Genomic DNA, 20,352 nt, shown 5'->3' on the forward strand with positions numbered 1-20,352 from the left:
CCAAGTACCTGTTGTACATCTTATACATCTTACACCAGAAATATTACAGATTACAAGAAATCATTAAGTATAAATAACGGTAAAGATCTCGGACTGGGTCCCACCAAAACTGCTACATAGCCAAGAAGGAAAGGAACGCATGTTATCCTAAAGTGGTCAACTATTTAAATGAAGGGTTTGTCAATAATGGCCAATGGATAATTGTGCTTCATTTTCATAGTACAAAATATTATCCAAGCTGACTGAAGGGCTGAGAAAACCTGCCCAGGAGGACCTCATTGAAGATGATGATAGTGAGCCAGGAAGTTTATGTGATGTCGCTTTGCCTGAAGAATCCAAGCTAACAGGTTTGGATACAGAGAATGTACTGCGAAACTCTTTTACTTTGTGATCCTTTACACTGCAGTCTGCTGTTTCAGCACAGATGATATTTGCCTATATATTTCTATACAGATCTGCTTATTGTTACTATCCCTTTCTAAGTTTACTTACATGTTATGTAGCATTATGAAGTTAGGGTGATAACAGATATGGGTCAAGTCAATTAGGAGCAATGCATGGATGATGCCATCGATGTGCATTTGTGATGGTATTGGAAAACTGGCAGTGGCACGCTATATCGCCCCTAAATTGCCCATATATCACCTCTACATCATGTATTTTAGATCACAGATCCATGGGATTTAATATAAAATGCACCAATTATGCCTACGGTATGTACGGGAATTGTCCACACTACACATTCCTAATTTAATTGCCCTCTTATTGTCATACATATGCAAAGTAACTTACATTTACAAACTGGCTAATGTATTTAGTTGGAGGCTATGTTACGTAGGACACACTGTGTAGGATCTGTTACAAAATTAACCCTATATGGGGATGTAAGATAACCTTGAAAAGGGATCATGGAGAAGATGACAGGCCTCTCTAGATCTTTAGAAAATATTTGAAGGATAGTGGCAAGACCTCCACACCCCAATAAAAGGGAATGAGGAGAAGAAAGTTCCAGAGAAAGACATGTTAGGCAGGAAATTAGTAAGACAATATAATATGTCAGAAATATCCAATATGGAGGCCAAGATAATGGATGGTCTGTAACAGTAGTCTGGTCCAACATGTCACAAGCACGAGAAAGAGTAATGAGAAATAGCCGTAATATGTGGCAATCATAAAGTCAGTGTGACTTTTTTGCAAGTGCAACTGTCTCTGTGGAGTGTAGCGTGTGGAAGCCAGGACAAGTAGGAAGAGAGTGAGGGGTCTATTTATCAAGCAGTGAAAAGTGTGGAGAAGTGGACCAGTGGATAAGTTGCCCATAGCAACCAATCAGCTTTGAAGTAACATTTATCAAGTACAGTCTATAAAAAAATAGGTAGGAGCTGATTGGTTGCTATGGGCAACTTCTCCACTGGTCCACTTCTCCACACTTTTCACTGCTTGATAAATAGACCCCTAAGTATGTTATAGTGTTAAGATCAAGCAGCTTGATTTAAGGAGGGTCATAAAGAGACAAGACAGCAGCTTGGCAGAGAAGTATGTCTTTTTTCTAAGAACCAGGATGTTTATAGATTGTTGTAACAGGATTATTCTAGATTGAGAAAAATAATAATTGTACTAATATCGGGCTTTTGTGACAAAGTGAGTAAGGTAAATTGTTCAAGGACCAAAATAAAGGTAAAGATGGTTTGGTGAACAGTGAACAAATACCCTTGCTTTTGGTTACAGGGTAGATTGTCCCAGGACTTGCCCTACTGAATGAAGCACACATCACTTTCGCTTGCAGCATAAAGAGCTCAGTGTAACGAGGGTATACTTGGCAAGTAACTAGTAGGCATGGTTTCTGTCCAGAGCACTAGTCTCCTCACCCCATTATATGCTTGGGTGTCTCCCATGATCTTGGACAATCACCCGTGTCTGCCCATCTTCCAATGATGCAGGCTACAAGAAAACACTCCACCCACTTGATTCCATAAGTCGGAAACGATAGATGGGTCTCATTATCATTATGTGGCACTTGTGCACTAATTTAGCCTATATATTCTCAGTAACTTAATCACAAAAATTGTTCATAGCTCAGGGTAGCTCAAATAAACGTGCCTGATTTATGTTCATTTATTTATGTATTGACTTAGAATCCATGTTTGTTAGTATACTTTTATTTTTATCAGAGAGCATCTTCTTGTTATTTCTATTGAGATTCTGCCTTGTAATGATCATTATTCATTTCCAACCATTATCCTTCAGACACATCGATCAATGGGCCTGATTCAGAGGCGGACGCTCTGACCAGAGCGCTCGCTCTGAATCAGTGCCCTCCTACATGGAAATGGAGCGGCCTCCTGGCCGCTCGCATAGCTGTGGGTGACCACCCACAGCATATGCGAGCGGCCAAAAAGATGGTCGCGATGGTCAAGACCATCGCGACCATCAGGCTTGCAACGGAGACCCTGCGGTAGGGTCTCGCTGCCGCAAGCCCAGGAGTGATTTTGGCTCTATCAGAGCCAAAATCACTCCCACTGACATCACTACTGATGTCAGTGGGGCCGGACCCAGACGGTAGGCGTTCCCATGGGAACGCCTCCGTCTGGCAGCCACGCCCCCGGCACGCCCACCAAAGCGGGCGTGCTGTCAATTAACATCGACAGCACGCCCCCTTTGGTGCGAGACCCGGAGCGACAGCTTGGCTGACGTTGTCTGTGTCTCGCGTATTCGCACGACGGAGCTCCCTCCGTCGTGCGCATGCGCATTGGAGGAACATCGACCCGCTTGCGAGCAGGTCTGAATGACCCCCAATGTGTACAGGAACCTCCTCTGTCTGCCAGTGAGCAATTTCTTTCTTGTACACAGAAAAGCAATATTTATTACAGACAAGTTACCAGGGGCTGGAGAGATAATACTATATTCTACTCATAAAAAATAAAAACATCTCTATTATTTTCAATATAAATATAGACCACTATGCATATTTGTGGAAATAAATCATCAATATATAAATAAATACATTATTTGGTGGGAATTTATTTGTTCTGTCTAATGGTTTAACATACAAAGTTGATTGCACAGTTAAAACTAGGCTAGCCTCATTTCTTTGGAAACATATTGTTCAGTAGTGCCTAGAATACTATGTATCATTATTTTGTCTTTAAAACATACTTTTTAAAGTTTCCCCATATGTTTATCTAGTGGATATGTAAAAGGCTATATACAAACTTTACTTATATTATTCAAGGTCCATATTATAATTGAGTAGCTTTTTCCGTATAGTCCAATTCTTCCACTTCTATAAAATGGAATTTGGAATTTGTAGTCTGCAGCTTTCCCTTTAAAATGACACGATCTACGCCATCTGGATAATACACTAACATCAAACTAAAGAAAGGAGGCACATCCACGGTTTCTAATTTTGGGAATATTTATTATATAACATGTTTTAAGAATTGTACACTAACCAGAAGTACATAAAGCAGGCCTCTCACAGCAGTGCGCTGCACAATGTAGTTACCTCCCCAATGTTTTGGATCCACAAACAGGAGTAACTGTGTTGCTTTTGGATTTTGTTTCAATGGAGGAACTCACTGAAGACAGTATAGGGGGTAAATTTACTAAAGTGAGAGTTGTTAGAAGTGAGTTTTAAAGGTGATTTTGCCCCTAGCAACCAATCAGATTCTACTTAACATTTAACTAGAACCTTCTAGAAGGTAATAGCTAGAATCTGATTGGTTGCTATAGGCAACCAGGGGCGTAGAGAGCCACGATGGGCCCTGGTAAAGAGGGGGCATGGCCTAATTTCAGAAGGCGTGGCCATGCCCCCCCCAAAAAAAAGTGTTTTGCAGCACCGCGAAGCGGGCGCTGTGAGCTCCTCAGCCTGGCGCAAAACCAGTGGGGGGCGCGATCAGTGTGATCGCTCCCCCCTTCAGGCATAGGAGATTGCTGTGGCTGCTACAGCGTGTGCTGGGCTGCTACAGAGGGAGGGAGGGAGGAAGTGAGGGGGGGGCGGCGCCAGACCCCTCAGGAAGCCCAGGCCCGGGTAAACTGTACCCGCTCCCCCCCCTCTCGGCGCCCCTGTAGGCAACATCACTTTTAGGCACGTGCACTGAGGGCGGAAGTATAGTTTCCTGCCCACACAGTCAGCCAAAAAAAGAAAGTTAACCCCTCGCAGGATGGCTTTGCTCGCCACGCTTCGGGCACGGTGGCTCGCTACATGGTTATATTCCCCCTCTATGCCCACTTGGATGGTAGGGAATGACGTTGGACACTGGCTGATGACGTCATGGTCAATCTACGGAAGGGGATCTAGCTGTTCCATACCCTGAGGTGATTAATACAGGAAACACAAAAGCCGTAGGTACAGTTGAGTACCCAGAGTGTGGGAGTTTGGTAGCATGCAAAAAGGTGCACAAATGCGTTGGCTCTGTTTGTACAGCGCATAGTGGACCTGATTCAGACCCATTCGCACGTAGCCTACCAATGTTTGCAATCTGCGCATGCATACAAGATGCAGTGCGCGTGCGCGAACTAGTCCATGCAATTGGGAAGCGTTCGCACCCTGTACACAGACACCCCGCAAGCATGAGTGACAGGACGAGCTGTTTGTGGGTGGTGACAGGGGGTGGTCGATGGTAATGGGGGGGGTGTTGGTGCGAACGCAGGCGTGTCTGTGCATCTGAACATCGTTTCAGGGGTGTGCATAATTAAGACACATCATCAGCGTACACGTCACATGGCTGAATTACACACTGCAGCACTCGCAGTGCTTGCGGTAGGGTATGGTCAGCCACAAGTGCTGCGTATGGGTCCGATGTTACCGATTGTTTAATACACTTCCTGGAGATGACGTATGTTACTAAGGGAAAGTGGGTGTCTTGTGTCAGGCTGGTGGGTGTCTAAAAACATACCGCGATCGCACGGCAAGACATAGTGGGTGTGCTAATGTCTTGCTAGCGTTCGCGGGATTTGCATACTTTGGCTGCTGATGGCTGCGTGCGAACGGGTCTGAATCAGGCCCAGTGTGCAATCAGAGGCACAGATTGTTACCACTGTTTGTACAGCGTGTAATAAGGTGTTGGAGCTGTTGGAACAGCCGGTGGCATTCAATGAGATACACAAAGGTGTTTCCACTGTTTCAACAGCGCGTAGCGTGCAATGAGAGTCACGGATGTGTTGGGATTGTGGGAACAGCCTGTAGCGTGCAATTAGATACACAAATGTGTTGGCACTGTGGGAACAGAGCATAGCATGCAATGAGAGGCTGTGTAGGAAATGTTTGGAGCAGTGCATAGCGTGCATACTGGCCCTGATTCAGAGCCGGACGCTCTGACAGAGCGCTCACTCTGAATCAGGGCCGACCTTCTTGTTTTTTAGAGCGGCCTCCTGGCCGCTCGCATAGCTGTGTGTGACCACCCACAGCTATAGCGAGCGGCCAGGAAGATGGTCGCGTTGGTCAAGACCACCGCGACCATCGGGCTTGCGACAAGACCCTTGTGGTAGGGTCTCATTGCCGCAAGCCCCAGAGAGATTTTGGCTCAAACAGAGCCGAAATCTCTCCCACTGACATCACTCGTGATGCCCCATGGGAACGCCATTTGGGCAGCCACTCCCCCGGCCAGCCCACCAAAGGGGGCGTGCTGTCACTCAACATCGACAGCATGCCCCCTTTGGTACGAGACCCAGAGCGACTGTTTGCCCGTCGCTATCCGGGTCTCGCGCATGCGCACGACGGAGCCGGCTCCTCCATGCGCATGCGCACTGGGCCACCATCGACCCGCTTGCGAGCGCATAGCACTCGCGAGCTGGTCTGAATCAAGCCCACTGTGCAGTGAGAGGCACGGATATGTTGGTAATGTGGGAACAGCGCATAGCGTGCAATGAAATACACGGAGTAGATGGAGTTCAAAAATAGGCAGCGAGTGTATCAGAGTACACACATGCACATAGATCATCAATGCAAACAGGTGAAATTGGCACAAGCAAATACACTGGTGCGGAGTCTAATGGTGCGGATACACGTATCAATTTAAAAGAGTGATTTGAATAATAACGATATCGTTATCATAACTAGGGGTGTGCACCGGCCACTTTTCGTGTTTTGTGTTTTGGTTTTGGATCTGGATTGGTTTTGCCAAAACCACCCTTCCGTGTTTTGGGTTCTGGGTTTTGCATTTTGGATCTGTATTTAAAAAAAAAAAAAGAATAAAAACAGCTAAAATCACAGAATGTGTTGGTTTTTCTGCTCCTATGCTATTATTAACCTCAATAACCTTAATTTCCACTCATTTCCAGTCTATTCTGAACACCTCACACCTCACAATAGTGTTTTCATGTCTAAAAGGCTATGCTAAGCGACACGAGTGGGCGGCACAAACACGTGGCCCATCTAGGAGTGGCACTGCAGTGGCAGACAGGATGGCAGTTTGAAAAACTAGGCCCCAAACAGTACATAATGCAAAGAAAAAAAAGAGGTGCAAGATGGAATTGTCCTTGGGCCCTCCCACCCACCCTTATGTTGTATAAACAGGACATGCACACTTTAACAAACCAATCATTTCAGCGCCAGGGTCTGCCACATGACTGTGGCTGAAATGATTGGTTCGTTTGGGTCCCCACAAAACAAGCTGGCAATTAATCTGTCCCTGCACAAACTGGTTCTACGGAGGCAAGATGTCATCCTCATCCTCCTCATCCACCGATTCCTCACCCTCTTCAGTGTTGTGTACATCCTCATCCTCACAGACTATTAACTCGTCCCCGCTGGAATGCACCACCACAGGTCCCTCTGTATGTTCTGGAGGCTGGTCTCCCTGGAAGAGTTGGTAATTCATTTTTATGAACATCATCTTCTCCACATTTTGTGGAAGCAGCCTCCTACGTCTTTCGCTGACAAGGTTCCCGGCTGCACTAAACACTCTTTCGGAGTACACACTGGAGGGGGGGCAACTCAGGTAAAATAGAGCCAGTTTGTACAGGGGCCTCCAAATTGCCTCTTTTTCCTGCCAGTACAGGTACGGACTGTCTGACATGCCTACTTGGATGCTGTCACCAATGTAATCCTCCACCATTCTGTCAATGGTGACAGTATCATATGCAGTGACAGTAGACATGTCAGAAATTGTTGCCAGGTCCTTCAGTCCAGACCAGATGTCCAAACTTGGTCCTGCCTGCCCTGCATCACCGCCAGCGGGTTGCTTAGGATACCTACGTTTTTTCCTGGCAGCCCCAGTTGCGGGAGAAAATGAAGAAGGAGCTGTTGACGTGTCACATTCCGCTTCAGCTGACAGTGTTTTCACCAGCAGGTCTTTGCACCTCTGCAGGCTTGTGTTGGCCAGAAAGAGAGACACCACATAGGCTTTAAACCTAGGATCGAGCACGGTGGCCAAAATGTAGTGGTCTGATTTCAACAGATTGACCACCCTGGAATCCTGGCAAAGCGAATGAAGGGCTTCATCCGCAAGTCCCACATGCCGAGCGGAATCGCTCCGTCTTAGCTCCTCCTTCACTTTCTCCAGCTGCTTCTGCAAAAGCCTGATGAGGGGAATGACCTGACTCAAGCTGGCAGAGTCTGAACTGACTTCACGTGTGGCAAGTTCGAAGGGCTGGAGAACCTTGCACAACACGGAAATCATTCTCCATTGCGCTTGAGTCAGGTGCATACCCCCTCCTTTGCCTATGTCATAGGTGGATGTATAGGCTTGAATGGCCTTTTGCTGCTCCTCCATCCTCTGAAGCATATAGAGGGTTGAGTTCCACCGCGTCACAACCTCTTGCTTCAGGTGATGGCGGGGCAGGTTCAAGAGTGTTTGCTGGCGCTCCAGTCTTCGGCACGCAGTCGCTGAATGGCGAAAGTGGGCAGAAATTTTTCAGGCCACCCAAAGTGTCTCCTGCACGCCCCTGTCGCTTTTCAGAAAATTCTGCACCACCAAGTTTATTGTGTGAGCAAAACATGGGATGTGCTGGAATTTGCCCAGATGTAATGCCCGCACAATATTGGTGGCATTGTCAGATATCACAAATCCCCTGGAGAGTCTAAGTGGGGTAAGCCACTGGGCAATGATTTCCCTCAGTTTCTCTAAGAGGTTGTCGGCGATGTGCCTCTTACTGAAACCAGTGATACACAGCGTAGCCTGCCTTGGAACGAGCTGGCGTTTCTGACATGCTGCTACTGGTGACGCTGCTGTTGTTGCTGCGTAAGGTGATACATCTACCCAGTGGGCTGTCACAGTCATATAGTCCTTAGTCTGCCCTGTTCCACTTGTCCACATGTCCGTGGTTAAGTGGACATTGGGTACAACTGCATTTTTCAGGACACTGAGGACACTTTTTCTGACGTTTCTGTACAGTCTAGGTATCGCCTGCCTAGTGAAGTGGAATCTAGACGGGATTTGGAACCGGGGACACACTACCTCCATCAATTGTCTAAATCCCACTGCACTAATGGCGGATACCGGATACACGTCTAACACCAACATAGCAGTCAAGGCCTCAGTTATACGTTTTGCTTCAGGGTGACTGCTGTCGTACTTCATCCTCCTCGCTAAGGACTGTTGGAGGGTCAATTGTTTAGTAAAAGTAGTGGTGTTCCTACTTCCTCTCTGGGATGATGAACGACTCCCAGCAGCAGCAACAGCAGCAGCGGCAGCAGTAGGCGTAGCAATGCAGGATCCTCCGGAGGAATCCCGGATAGGAGAGTCAGTCATGCCAGAGACATGGCCTGCAGGACTACTTCCGATCCTGACTAAGGAGGAAATTGACGAGGAGGGAGTTGACGGTGTGGTTTGCAGGCGCTTGGATACAACAGGACAAAAGGATTTAGGTGTCCCTGGACTGCTTACGGTCTTAGCCAAAGTTTCTGAACTTGACAGTAACTTTTTATGAATGCGCTGCAGGTGCCGTATAAGGGAGGATGTTCCTAGGTGGTTAACGTCCCTACCCCATCTTATTTCACCTTTACATATGGTACATATGGCAAGACAGTTGTTGTCCGGATTTGGATAGAAATATTGCCAGACCAAAGAGGTGGGATGTTTGGTCTTCTGCCCAGGCATGACCGTGATGGGCTTTTTAATCCCACGGACAACAAACCACATCACCATCAGAATCCTCCTCGCCAACTTCCTCCTCAGCGCCAGCTACACCAGTATCCTCATCCTGTTGTACTTCAACAGTGACATCTTCAATTTGCATATCAGCAAGTGGACTGTGGGTGCTCCTTTCAGCACTTGCAGGGGGCGTGCAAATGGTGGAAAGAGCCACCTCTTCCCATCCAGTGCTGGGAAGGTCAGGCATCGCAACCGCCACCACACTTGGACTCTCCTTGGGGATTTGTGATATCTTCTTAGAACGCACAGTTCTTCGCTGTGCTTTTGCCAGCTTAAGTCATTTGATTTTTTTAGCAGGAGGACGGCTTCCATCGTCATGTGAAGCTGAACCACTAGTCATGAACATAGGGAAAGACCTTAGCCGTTCCTTGCCACTCCGTGTCATAAATGGCATATTGGAAAGTTTACGTTTCTCTTCAGATGATTTAAATGTTTTTTTTTAAGGTCATTTTCCTGAACTTTGTCATTTGGGATTGTATGTGCCCTCTACTATGACATTGGGCATCGGCCTTGGCAGACGACGTTAATGGCATGTTATCGTCTATGTCATGACTAGTGGCAGCAGCTTCAGCACTAGGAGGAAGTGGTTCTTGATCTTTCCCTATTTTATTTTTATCGGAGAAAGTTTGGTCCTCCATTTATGTTATATTGATTTGATATATACGTGTGGCTAAGGCGCACACAAACACAGAAAATATTTTTTTATTTTTTCTGGAGATTAGTGCACTTTGTGGGTTACACCACCCTTTAAGAAATGAGCCAGCCGGCTCTTTACTTATGGGACACAGGCGCACGCTTGGCGCTGCTCCTTTGTTGATGCACGTGCAGCCACAGTGCACACAATTCACAAACACAGAATTTTTTTAAAATTTTGTTTGGCATGCACTTTGGGGGTTACAGCACCCTTTAACGGTCAAGCCAGCCGGCCCTTTACTTATGACACAGGCGCACGCTTGGCACTACTTTGTTGATGCACGTGCGGCTACTGCGCACACAATTCACAAACACAGAAAATATATATATTTTTTTGCACTTGGGGGGAGCACCCCTGATGGACAGAGCACCCCCTGGACAACACTACAGCACCCCTTTAGGACTGGGACACTGCACAGGACTTTGGAGTGGACACAGCCCCTATGGACAACTGACTGCACAACACAGTCCAGCCAGCCCCTATGTACTTTGGAGGAGTGGACACAGCCCCTATGGACAACAGCAGCATAGCGCAGCACAGCACAACACAACACAACACAACACAACACAACACAACACAACACTACACTACACTACACTACACTACACAGCCCAGCCAGCCCTAACTCCCACCCTCCCTCTTCACTGTCCACAGCCGAGTGAGAAAATGGCGCCGATGCGGGTTCCTTATATAGAATCCAAAACCCGCGAGACCCGGAAGGCGGGATGATGACGTTTTGCCTCGATTTCAGATCCGAGTCAGGCGGGAAAAGTCGAGCCTGACTCGGATCGGCCTTGGATCGGGGGGGCTCGGGGGGGTTCGGATTTCAGAAATCCGAACCCGCTCACCATTACCATAACCATTATCTTTCAAATCGTTCTTTTAAATGGTCCCTACCAACTTACCGTTGACCAGCGATATTGTCCATATGCCGAGCATGCCGGCTAACTTGCTTGATTTCGAGCAAGTTAATATTATATGGTGGAGCCGGCTCCATGCTTTATATTATGTGGCATTAAAGCCCAATTAATTATATTCATCTGTATTTCCATTATTTGATGTTTTTAATAGTGTTATATGTAATAAAATTACTAATAATTTTTTAAACCAGCAGCCGCTGTCAGCGCTCCCATTTCTTTTCTATATTTCTGATTTTGATTGCTATTACCGGTAAGTGGATTTCCAGATCCACTTGTGGGGGCAGCAGAAGTGGTATATACTTTTTTTTAGCTTAATTGGTGACATACATTGGTAGCGCCCACTTTTTTCTTTCTTTTTGTGATATAGTTAATATAAGGCCCCGCGATCGCGGATCACTATAGTTGTCGGCAAGTTGGTGGTGTGCTGGATGATCGATATTGATCATTCAGCATACTAGTGAGGGTGAGGATATCATATCGCTGGCAGATCGCTACGTGTGTACAGACCACAAGACCCCTACTGGACTTCACCAGGGATCTCTGCAAGAGTTATGGACTTTACTCAGTGAGGACCCAGGTCAAGGCCTAATTTAGTGGGATCCCCCGTGAAAGAACAGAGGGCCTGATTCAGAGGCGCTCGCAAAAAGCGAGCGCTCGCTCTGATACAGGAGCGGCCTCCTGGCTGCTCGCAGAGCTGTGGGTGACCACCCACAGCTATAGTGAGCGGCCATGATGATGCTCATGATGGTCAAGATCATCACGACCATCGGGCTTGCAACGAGACCCTTGTGGTAGGGTCTCGTTCATCGCAAGCCCCAGAGAGCTTTCGGCTCTAACAGAGCCGGAAGCTCTACACTGACATCACTCGTGATGTCAGTGGGGCCGCCCCCAAACGGCAAGCGTTCCCTCGGGAACACCTCCGTTTGGGCAGCCACCCCCCCCGACCCGCCCACCAAACGGGGCGAGCTGTCACTCAACATCGACAGCTCGTCCCCCTTTGGTGCGAGACCCGGAGCGACGGATTGGCCGTCGCTAGCCGGGTCTCACGCATGCGCACGATGGAACCGGCTCCGTCGTGCGCATTCGCTGTAGGCCACCATCGACCCGGTTGCGAGCGCTCAGTGCTTGCGACCGGGTCTGAATCAGGCCCAGAGTACTTAGCTGACATGAGGACCCTGCCTGGAAACACCACAGATGAAAATGCGGGTTAGGATGTGCTGCTGTCGAGGAGACCGGACACCGGAGTTGAAACAATACTAGAAGCAAACTATTATGGAAAATATAGATCTGAAGCAGGAGCATTTATAAAAACACAACTGATACTCAGGCACTGTAAAAATGCACTGAGCAGGTTTATATAGTGGCTGTCAGATGGGAAGGATGGAAGGAGAATGAGAGGGGGAGGGAGAACCATGGCTGCCCTCTCTAGTCATTATAAATAAATGTAGTGACCCCAGCAGAAATGTTATTATCCATCAAAACAGAAACTATGTTCACTTCTTTGTAAGCTACTATAATGACTCCTTTCTTTAGTTGTATACAATGCCATTAACATTACAGAGATGCTACCAGAGAAAGAAGCAAAGCACAGGAACAAAAATATAATTCTGGAGCAAATTCCTAGTATGGTGATTCCTCCTACACCTCCCTCTTCTGTCCATCATGTTCTTCTGTCCTCTAATGACAGTAATCTGCAGTATGGAAGGGGAGTGGTGCAGATCGAGGTGGGAGGTGCCATGAAATGTTAGCACTCACCTGACAAGAGCCTTTTCTGGAAAGAACATGGGTGGTGCTTCAAAATTGTTTATGTAATTGTTTTGTGGCAAAGGGTCCTATAGCAGAGTGTAGAGAGAGCCTTTCTGTACACACTGTTATAGAAATACACAATATATAATTGTATTTCTTTATGGCTCCATTTGATAAATCGTATAGTAAAGCTTTAGAATTGGGTTAGCGTGCATATATCATATTCTAGACAAAACGTTCATTTATAGAGTACTAAGGGCCTAATTTAGAGATGGACGCAAATGCTGTATGCTCTCCGAAAATATGTATATGTCGCAGCAACCTGGATTTGTTTTGAGACGTCCACCGGCAGACTAGCAAATCCAAGCAACTGTGTATAAAGACACAGCAGAGGATGCAGATTAGTCCATTATCAGACTTCTGAGTAACCCTATGGTCACAGAGAATGGCTGCAGGAACTGAGAAGCTAGTGCCATTTTTATTGCATACGAAATCGCAGTAGTAGGCTGAGACATGCCAAAAAAACGGTTGCAACAGGCCTGCATTTGTCTCGCCACCCCCGTTGCCACCCAAAAATGGTCCCTGCCTGTCAATGACTTTGCGAATAAATTCTCACTGCAAACGACAAATAAAAAATGCAACTTGATGCAAGCAAAGTGCGACTCAGATGCATGCGCAGATCACTGATAATCACGCAACTGCATAAACATCTGCATTGCATCCATCTCTGAATTAGGGCCTAAGACATATTTTGGCATGGAGATCTAAGACAGATAACAGGGTGGCACTGTAGCTGCACATCATGCTGAAATCAATGTGAATATATAGAAGGGCAGAACTGAATTAAGGGGGGCCCCTCTCTCAGGAGTGGGTACAGGTCCTTCTGTCTTAAGTGCCCCAGGCCCCTGAAGGCTTGGAGGATACACAGGTTTGGAGGACGGGTCCTTTGACCAGAGAAGGAGGGGAGAATAAGATATAATTAGTGGTTGAATGGGTGGGCTATGAGATCACATTACACTATCAAGGAATGAATGGAGCTTACTAATCACATAGCAGGTAGGCTTCAGGACAGCATTTACCACCCTACGACCCATTTCTAATGAGTTTGGTGTCACAACTCATAACTAGTGTTCTTAGATTTGCTCACAAAGTTTTAGTGTCTATTTATAGTGGCATGTTCTAGTATGTTCCCTGGGGCTCAAACTCATTTCCAAATTGTGATGTGTACCCCATATGGAGTTAATGTTTTATGACTATTGAATAGTGTTGCGTAAGCAACCTTTGTGGTTAGTCTTAAGAACAGTTTGAGCTTGAGTTTATACAGAATAATTCAATATTAAAATGAATAGGTATTTATATTGTTTAGTTGATTGTATTAATAAACTGCTGTTGCAATTGCAGCCTATGTAACTGAATCATGTGTTTTTATTTTGGTGTGATGGTGTCTTAATGGTATCTAGTCATGAAATCTTACATACCTTTTTCTGTCTGTAGATGCTCAGACTGATCCCTCTGCTCACCAATCTCAAATGTTGAGACCAATCACAAGTACACCAGGGAAACTGAAGACTCTTATTGAGGAGGATGAAGTTCAGGTAAGAATGTATTCTTATTAATGGGAAAACAAATATGATTGGGAAATTATCTTCAAATATTGACCAATTGTTGTACTTATGTACTAATTGTCTCTAGCACTGATATCACTAATCCTAAATTGTGGTTGAATGCATCACAATGTACTTTTGACCTATGGCACCAGTTATTGACTCCAGCTTTTTTGTTAAGTTTCTATAGACCCCTATGTGTTTTGGAACCTTAAAGTAAATTTTGGATTGATTCCAGTGGATAACTTTTGTTTCACATGCCCTCTCGCATACAAGAATCACTTATAGATTTCATGTGAGGCAGTGCTTTACTCGTAACACTTGCACTTATGTTTTGGTGTTGGAAGTATATATATATATATATATATATATATATATATATTGTAACATGACCGGATTAGGGGTCCCTCTCCTGGGGTAAATGGACTCCCTCTTCACACACACAGCAGCCGGAAAAACAGTACACCAGTCTGGGGTCTCTTACTAGCTGGTTGGTACCAGTCTTTATTGTTCAACATAAAATTAAAACAAAACATAAAAGTAAACACTAGCCCGTCTGGGCGCTAACTAGACAAGAGGTTCCCTCTCTAAAGAAATAGTGGGGCCTACTGCCTCCACCATCAACACAAGCGTATGCACAAGACTTACAGGTAGTTTTCACCAAGTGTCTCTGAGCCAGCCAGTCTGCTTGCTCTCCCAGGTATGAGACACTATCTTACAATCACACACAGCCTATATCAGCCAGTTCCAGGTGCAGACCCTAATGAGCCTGCTCACAGGCCAAGAAGGCCAAAACCTGGAGTGGCCTGTGGATGGAGCCCTCCCTCTCCTCACATCCACACCCCCAAGACAGAAACCGGCTTTTCAAAAAGCCGACACTCGTATCTGCTTCACTGCAGACTTTTCTCTTGGGGGTTTTTAGAACACTTAGGTCAAAAACCTAGGGCAAATGTACCTACCACTGACCACTTTACCAGTGTTCCTATCACATATCCCCCCCCTTTGTTTCAACCTGTGGGGCAGAACAACTGAAGCCCCCAAGCAATGAACGCGTGACAACGCGTCTGCATTGGCCAGCTGGCTTCCTGGCCAATGCAGACGCCAGGAACCATTTCGTTATTCTTGCGTTACTGTCCTTGTTTTCTGACATCCATTTCAGAGGGGCATGGTCAGTAATCAGTTTGAACTTTCTTCCCACCAAATAGTACCTGAGAGTTTCTAATGCCCATTTTATGGCCAAAGCTTCCTTCTCCACTGTGGTATAGTTTCTCTCATCTATATGCAATTTCCTGCTTAGGTCAAAAATAGGGTGTTCCTCACCCTCTTTGCTTTCGGACAGGACCGCTCCGATGCCTACACCGGACGCATCAGTTTGTACCACAAACTCTTTGCCAAAGTCAGGGGTCACCAGAACAGGTTGGGTACATAAGGCTATTTTTAATTCTTGGAAAGCTTTCTCCGCTTTAGGACCACATTCCACCATGATTTTTTGTTTGCCCTTGGTAAGGTCAGTAAGTGGGACCGCAATAGTGGAAAAACTGGGTATGAACCTCCTATAGTATCCAGTGATACCTAAGAAGGCTCTCACCTGCTTCTTATTGAGGGGTTGTGGCCAGTTCTGTATTGCCTCAATCTTATTGAGCTGTGGTTTTATCAAAGCCCTGCCAATGGTGTATCCCAGATATTTTACTTCCTCCATCCCTAGACAACACTTTTTCGGGTTAGCTGTCAAACCTGCCTTAAAGATGGAGTCTAACACTGCTTGTACTCTGGGTAAGTGAGACTGCCAATCAGGACTATGTATGACCACATCATCCAGATAAGCCGCAGCATATCGTCTATGGGGTCTTAGAATCCTATCCATCATTTTTTTAAAGGTAGCAGGTGCCCCATGTAGCCCAAAGGGTAACATCTTGTAATGAAACAACCCTTCTGGTGCAGAAAAAGCTGTTTTTACTTTGGCGTTTTCGGTTAATGGCACTTGCCAATACCCTTTGGCTAGGCCCAGAGTGGTTAAATACCTTGCTGTTCCCAGCCTTTCAAGTAGTTCATCCACCCTTGGCATCGGGTAGGCATCGAATTTTGAAACACTGTTCAGCTTTCGGAAGTCATTACAAAAATGCACACTCCCATCGGGCTTTGGAATCAGCACAATGGGACTTGACCACTCACTATGTGATTCTTCAATTACACCCAGTTCTAAATTTTTTTTTTTTATTTCCCTTGACACAGACTCTCTTTGGGCTTCGGGCAACCTATAGGGCTTTAGGTTAACTTTAACCCCCAGGTCAGTGACTATGTCATGTTTGATGACCGTGGTTTTTCCTGGCAGGTCAGAAAACATTTCTGATCAAAAATTCCTTGACCGCCTGCTGTTGACTGACTGACAGGGTTTTTGCCACTGTCAATTCGGGTACCATGGGACCTGGGTTTACTGGAGGGGCTTGGACTGCTGACAGTGCTGCTCTCTCCTTATAAGGTTCACATGATATATCTGTTCTGGTTTTCTTTTCCCCGGCTGGTAAACTTTATAGTTGACCTGTTCCACTTTTTCTAAGATCTCAAAGGGCCCTTGCCACTTAGCCAACAGTTTACTTTCTACTGTGGGAACCAACACCAACACTCTGTCCCCAGGAGCAAAGTTTCTTAACCGTGCATTGCGGTTATATACCCTCTGCTGTGCTAGTTGGGCCTGTTCCAAGTGCTCCTTAACTATTGGCACTACAGCCGCAATTCTCTCTTGCATCTGGGAAACATGTTCAATCACTGTTTTATAAGGACTGGACTGCCCTTCCCCTCTTGGATGTCTCCCATATAACAAGTCGAAAGGTGAAAACTCGGTGGAGGAGTGGGGAGCCTCTCTTATGGTCAACAGCAGATAAGGCAATAAATAATCCCAATCTTTACCATCTTTATAGGCTACTTTCCTTAACATATGTTTTAAGGTCTTGTTAAACCTCTCGACCAAACCATCGGTTTGGGGGTGATAAACCGAGCTCCTTAACTGGTTAATCTTAAACAGGCGGCTCAATTCCTTCATAACTTTTGACATGAACGGGGTACCCTGGTCAGTTAGTATCTCCTTAGGTATTCCCAACCTGCTAAAAACGGACCAGCTCTCTAGCAATGGTCTTGGTTGACGTATTGCGTAGCGGTATCGCTTCCGGGTATCTGGTAGCGTAGTCCAGAATTACCAGAATATATTGATGTCCCCAGCCAGACTTCAACAAGGGTCCCACCAAGTCCATAGCTATTCTTTCAAATGGTACCTCTATAATTGGTAGTGGGAATAGAGGACTTTTGAAATGTGGTCTGGGAGCATGATACTGACATTCAGGGCAGGAGGCGCAAAAGTCAGATACGTCTTTATGGGCACCGGGCCAAAAAAACCTCTCCATGATTCGCTCAGTGGTTTTCTCTACCCCTAGGTGGCCTGCCGTTATATGACCACGGGCCAGATCTAACACCATTCTCCTGTAAGATTTGGGGACTATTAATTGTTTCATAATCTCCTCCCCTTTCTTAGTCATCTGATAAACAGATCCTGACATATTACCATGTGAGGATACGTCAAGGGACTATCAGGATGTACAGGTTTACCATTGACCACCTTGACATTCTCCCTGGCTTTCACCAGAGTAGAGTCATTTAACTGCTCTATGGCAAAGACCTCTCTTCTGACCTCTAAATCCGGCAGACAATCAATGTGCTCTACAACACTTGGGGAGCCACCATCACGCTCTGCATTCTCTAGTTCGCCAATCATACTAGAAAATGGGAATACCTCTGACTCTGCCACTACATCAGTCACCCTTTCAGACGAGGCAGGGTGATTTACCACTGTGCAAAACCGGCTTTCCCACAACTTCCAGAAGTGAGCAAAGTCTCTTCCCAATATCACATCATACATTAAGCCCTGTGCCAAACCCATAGAGACTACAGCGGAACCACATGGCGTCTCGATGTTCACTTCGGCAGTAATATAATACAGAGTATCCCCATGTATGCATGTCACACCAACAGTTTTTCCCTTATGCTTTAAAGGGTTCACCAACTCAGTTCTCAAAAGTGTAACTAGGCTACCAGAGTCTATCAGAGCCTCTACTCGGTTACCTTCCACAGTAAGTACACACATGTGTTTATCTGTCTCAGCCTGCCGGTCAGCAGTACAGGCTGGCTGTGCAAAGAAAGACCCCCTGCAGTTGTCAGAAGCAGTATCACATTGCATGGGCTCAGAGGTAAGTGAACAATTAGCTGCTATATGGCCGAAGCCACCACATCGGAAACATTGAGTCGCATTAATGTCTAGTCTTTTGCAGGGTAGGAACCTTCCTCGCCTGGCAGGCCTGTCTTCAGGCTCCCCACCCTCAGTCTTAGGCACATTCCACTGCCCAGCACCCATCTCCCCAGGAACAGTCCTACCATTGTTGATGGGAGTTCGTCGGTGCGCCATCAGGGCTCGGTGGGGCAGACTCATCAGCTCCTCAGCCGCCACGTACCTCTCCACCAGTTCGACTAACTGGTCTGCGGACTTAGGGTCGGCATGGCTCACCCACTTGTGCAAGGATGTAGGTAGGGATTGCAGATACTGGTCCATCATGACTCGTTCGATGAATTGTGGTCCTGTCAGCGTCTCAGGCTGTAGCCACTTGGTGGATAGACGGACAAGGTCGTGCATCTGTGAGCGTGGAGGTCTGTCCATTTGAAACTCCCAGCGGTGGACTCATTGGGCACGAACAAAGGTGGTGACTCCCAAGCAAATTAGGATCTCCTGTTTTAATTTCGCAATATAGTCCTTAGCATCAGCCAGGCATAAATCGTAATAGGCCTTTTGTTTCTCCCCAGACAGGAAAGGTGCCACCAGACTTGCCCATTGCTCCTTGGGCCAACTCTCCCTTTCGGCTGTTCTCTCAAATGTGGTGAGATATGCCTCCACATCATCGCCCAAAGTCATCTTTTGTAGGAAGTGACTGGCTCATATGGCGTGAGTGATGGTGGGAGGACCAGTAGTAGCATCTCCAGGGTGGACGACCAGGTGCTGTACCACCTCCTTAATATCCTGGCGGGTTTCCTCGAGGGTGACTTGTTGGTGCCTCTGGGCTGCCTCCAAGGCCATCAGTTGTACCTTGGTAGCTTCCTGCTGTACTTTATTAGTCTCCTGCTGAGCTGCTATAGCCTGAAGCAGGGCTTTTACAACGTCATCCATTTTACCTCCATGTGCTGGTTGGAAGCTAAACCTTGCCTCTGAGCATTGGTAGACGCCACCTTCAGGGATTCAATAATCATGTGTCTGCCCCTTTAAATTTGAAAGGACAGATTTTCCTTGCTGCACTTTTCAGTGTGTGCTTGCCCGCATTCTCCACCAATTGTAACACGACCGGATTAGGGGTCCCTCTCCTGGGGTAGATGGACTCCCTCTTCACACACACAGCAGCCGGAAAAATAGTACACCAGTCTGGGGTCTCGTACTAGCTGGTCGGTACCAGTCTTTATTGTTCAACATTAAAGGAAAACAAAACATAAAAGTAAACACTAGCCCGCCTGGGCGCTAACTAGACAAGAGAAAAAAGAAATAGTGGGACCTACTGCCTCCACCATCAACACAAGCGTATGCACAAGACTTACAGGTAGTTTTCACCAAGTGTCTCTGAGCCAGCCAGTCTGCTTGCTCTCCCAGGTATGAGACACTAGCTTACAATCACACACAGCCTATATCAGCCAGTTCCAGGTGCAGACCCTAATGAGCCTGCTCACAGGCCAAGAAGGCCAAAACCTGGAGTGGCCTGTGGATGGAGCCCTCCCTCTCCTCACATCCACACCCCCAGGACCCAAACCGGCTTTTCAAAAAGCCGACACTCAAATCTGCTTCACTGCAAACTTTTCTCTTGGGAGTTTTTAGAACACATAGGTCAAAAACCTAGGACAAATGTATCCACCACTGACCACTTTACCAGTGTTCCTATCACTATATATATATATATATATATTAGGGATGTGCAGGCTCGGTTCTACTCGGTTCCGTTCGGTTCTTTTTACCGGATCTTATTGGGTTTCAGCTGTCACGAGTTTTGGATAGCCAATAAGATTCGGTAAAAAGAACCGAACGGAACCGAGTAGAACCGAGCCTGCACATCCCTAATATATATACATACATACATAGCCATAACTAGACTTTTTGGTGCCCTGTACCAGAGAGAGCATTGGCGCCCCCCCCATTTTTTAAAAAGGGACATAAGTTAGCGCACCTGAAAAAGGGCCAGGGAAGAGATAGGGGAGGCCAGGAGATGCTGGGGATA

The 20,352-nt window shown here is 46.4% G+C and overlaps 1 protein-coding gene across 1 annotated transcript in view; it reads left to right on the forward strand.

The window, feature by feature from the left end:
• Positions 1 to 20,352, forward strand: part of LOC148542122 (dynein axonemal heavy chain 5-like) — a 356,598-nt gene that overhangs the window by 17,210 nt on the left and 319,036 nt on the right. Inside the window, exons 10-11 of the mRNA XM_088471686.1 lie at positions 221 to 347; positions 13,947 to 14,047. Coding sequence (XP_088327812.1) covers positions 221 to 347; positions 13,947 to 14,047 — 228 coding nt within the window. The remainder of the gene's footprint in view (positions 1 to 220; positions 348 to 13,946; positions 14,048 to 20,352) is intronic.

Source organism: Taudactylus pleione, unplaced genomic scaffold, assembly GCF_031769625.1.
Source record: "Taudactylus pleione unplaced genomic scaffold, aTauple2 ptg000015l, whole genome shotgun sequence".
Taxonomy (NCBI): Eukaryota; Metazoa; Chordata; class Amphibia; order Anura; family Myobatrachidae; genus Taudactylus; species Taudactylus pleione.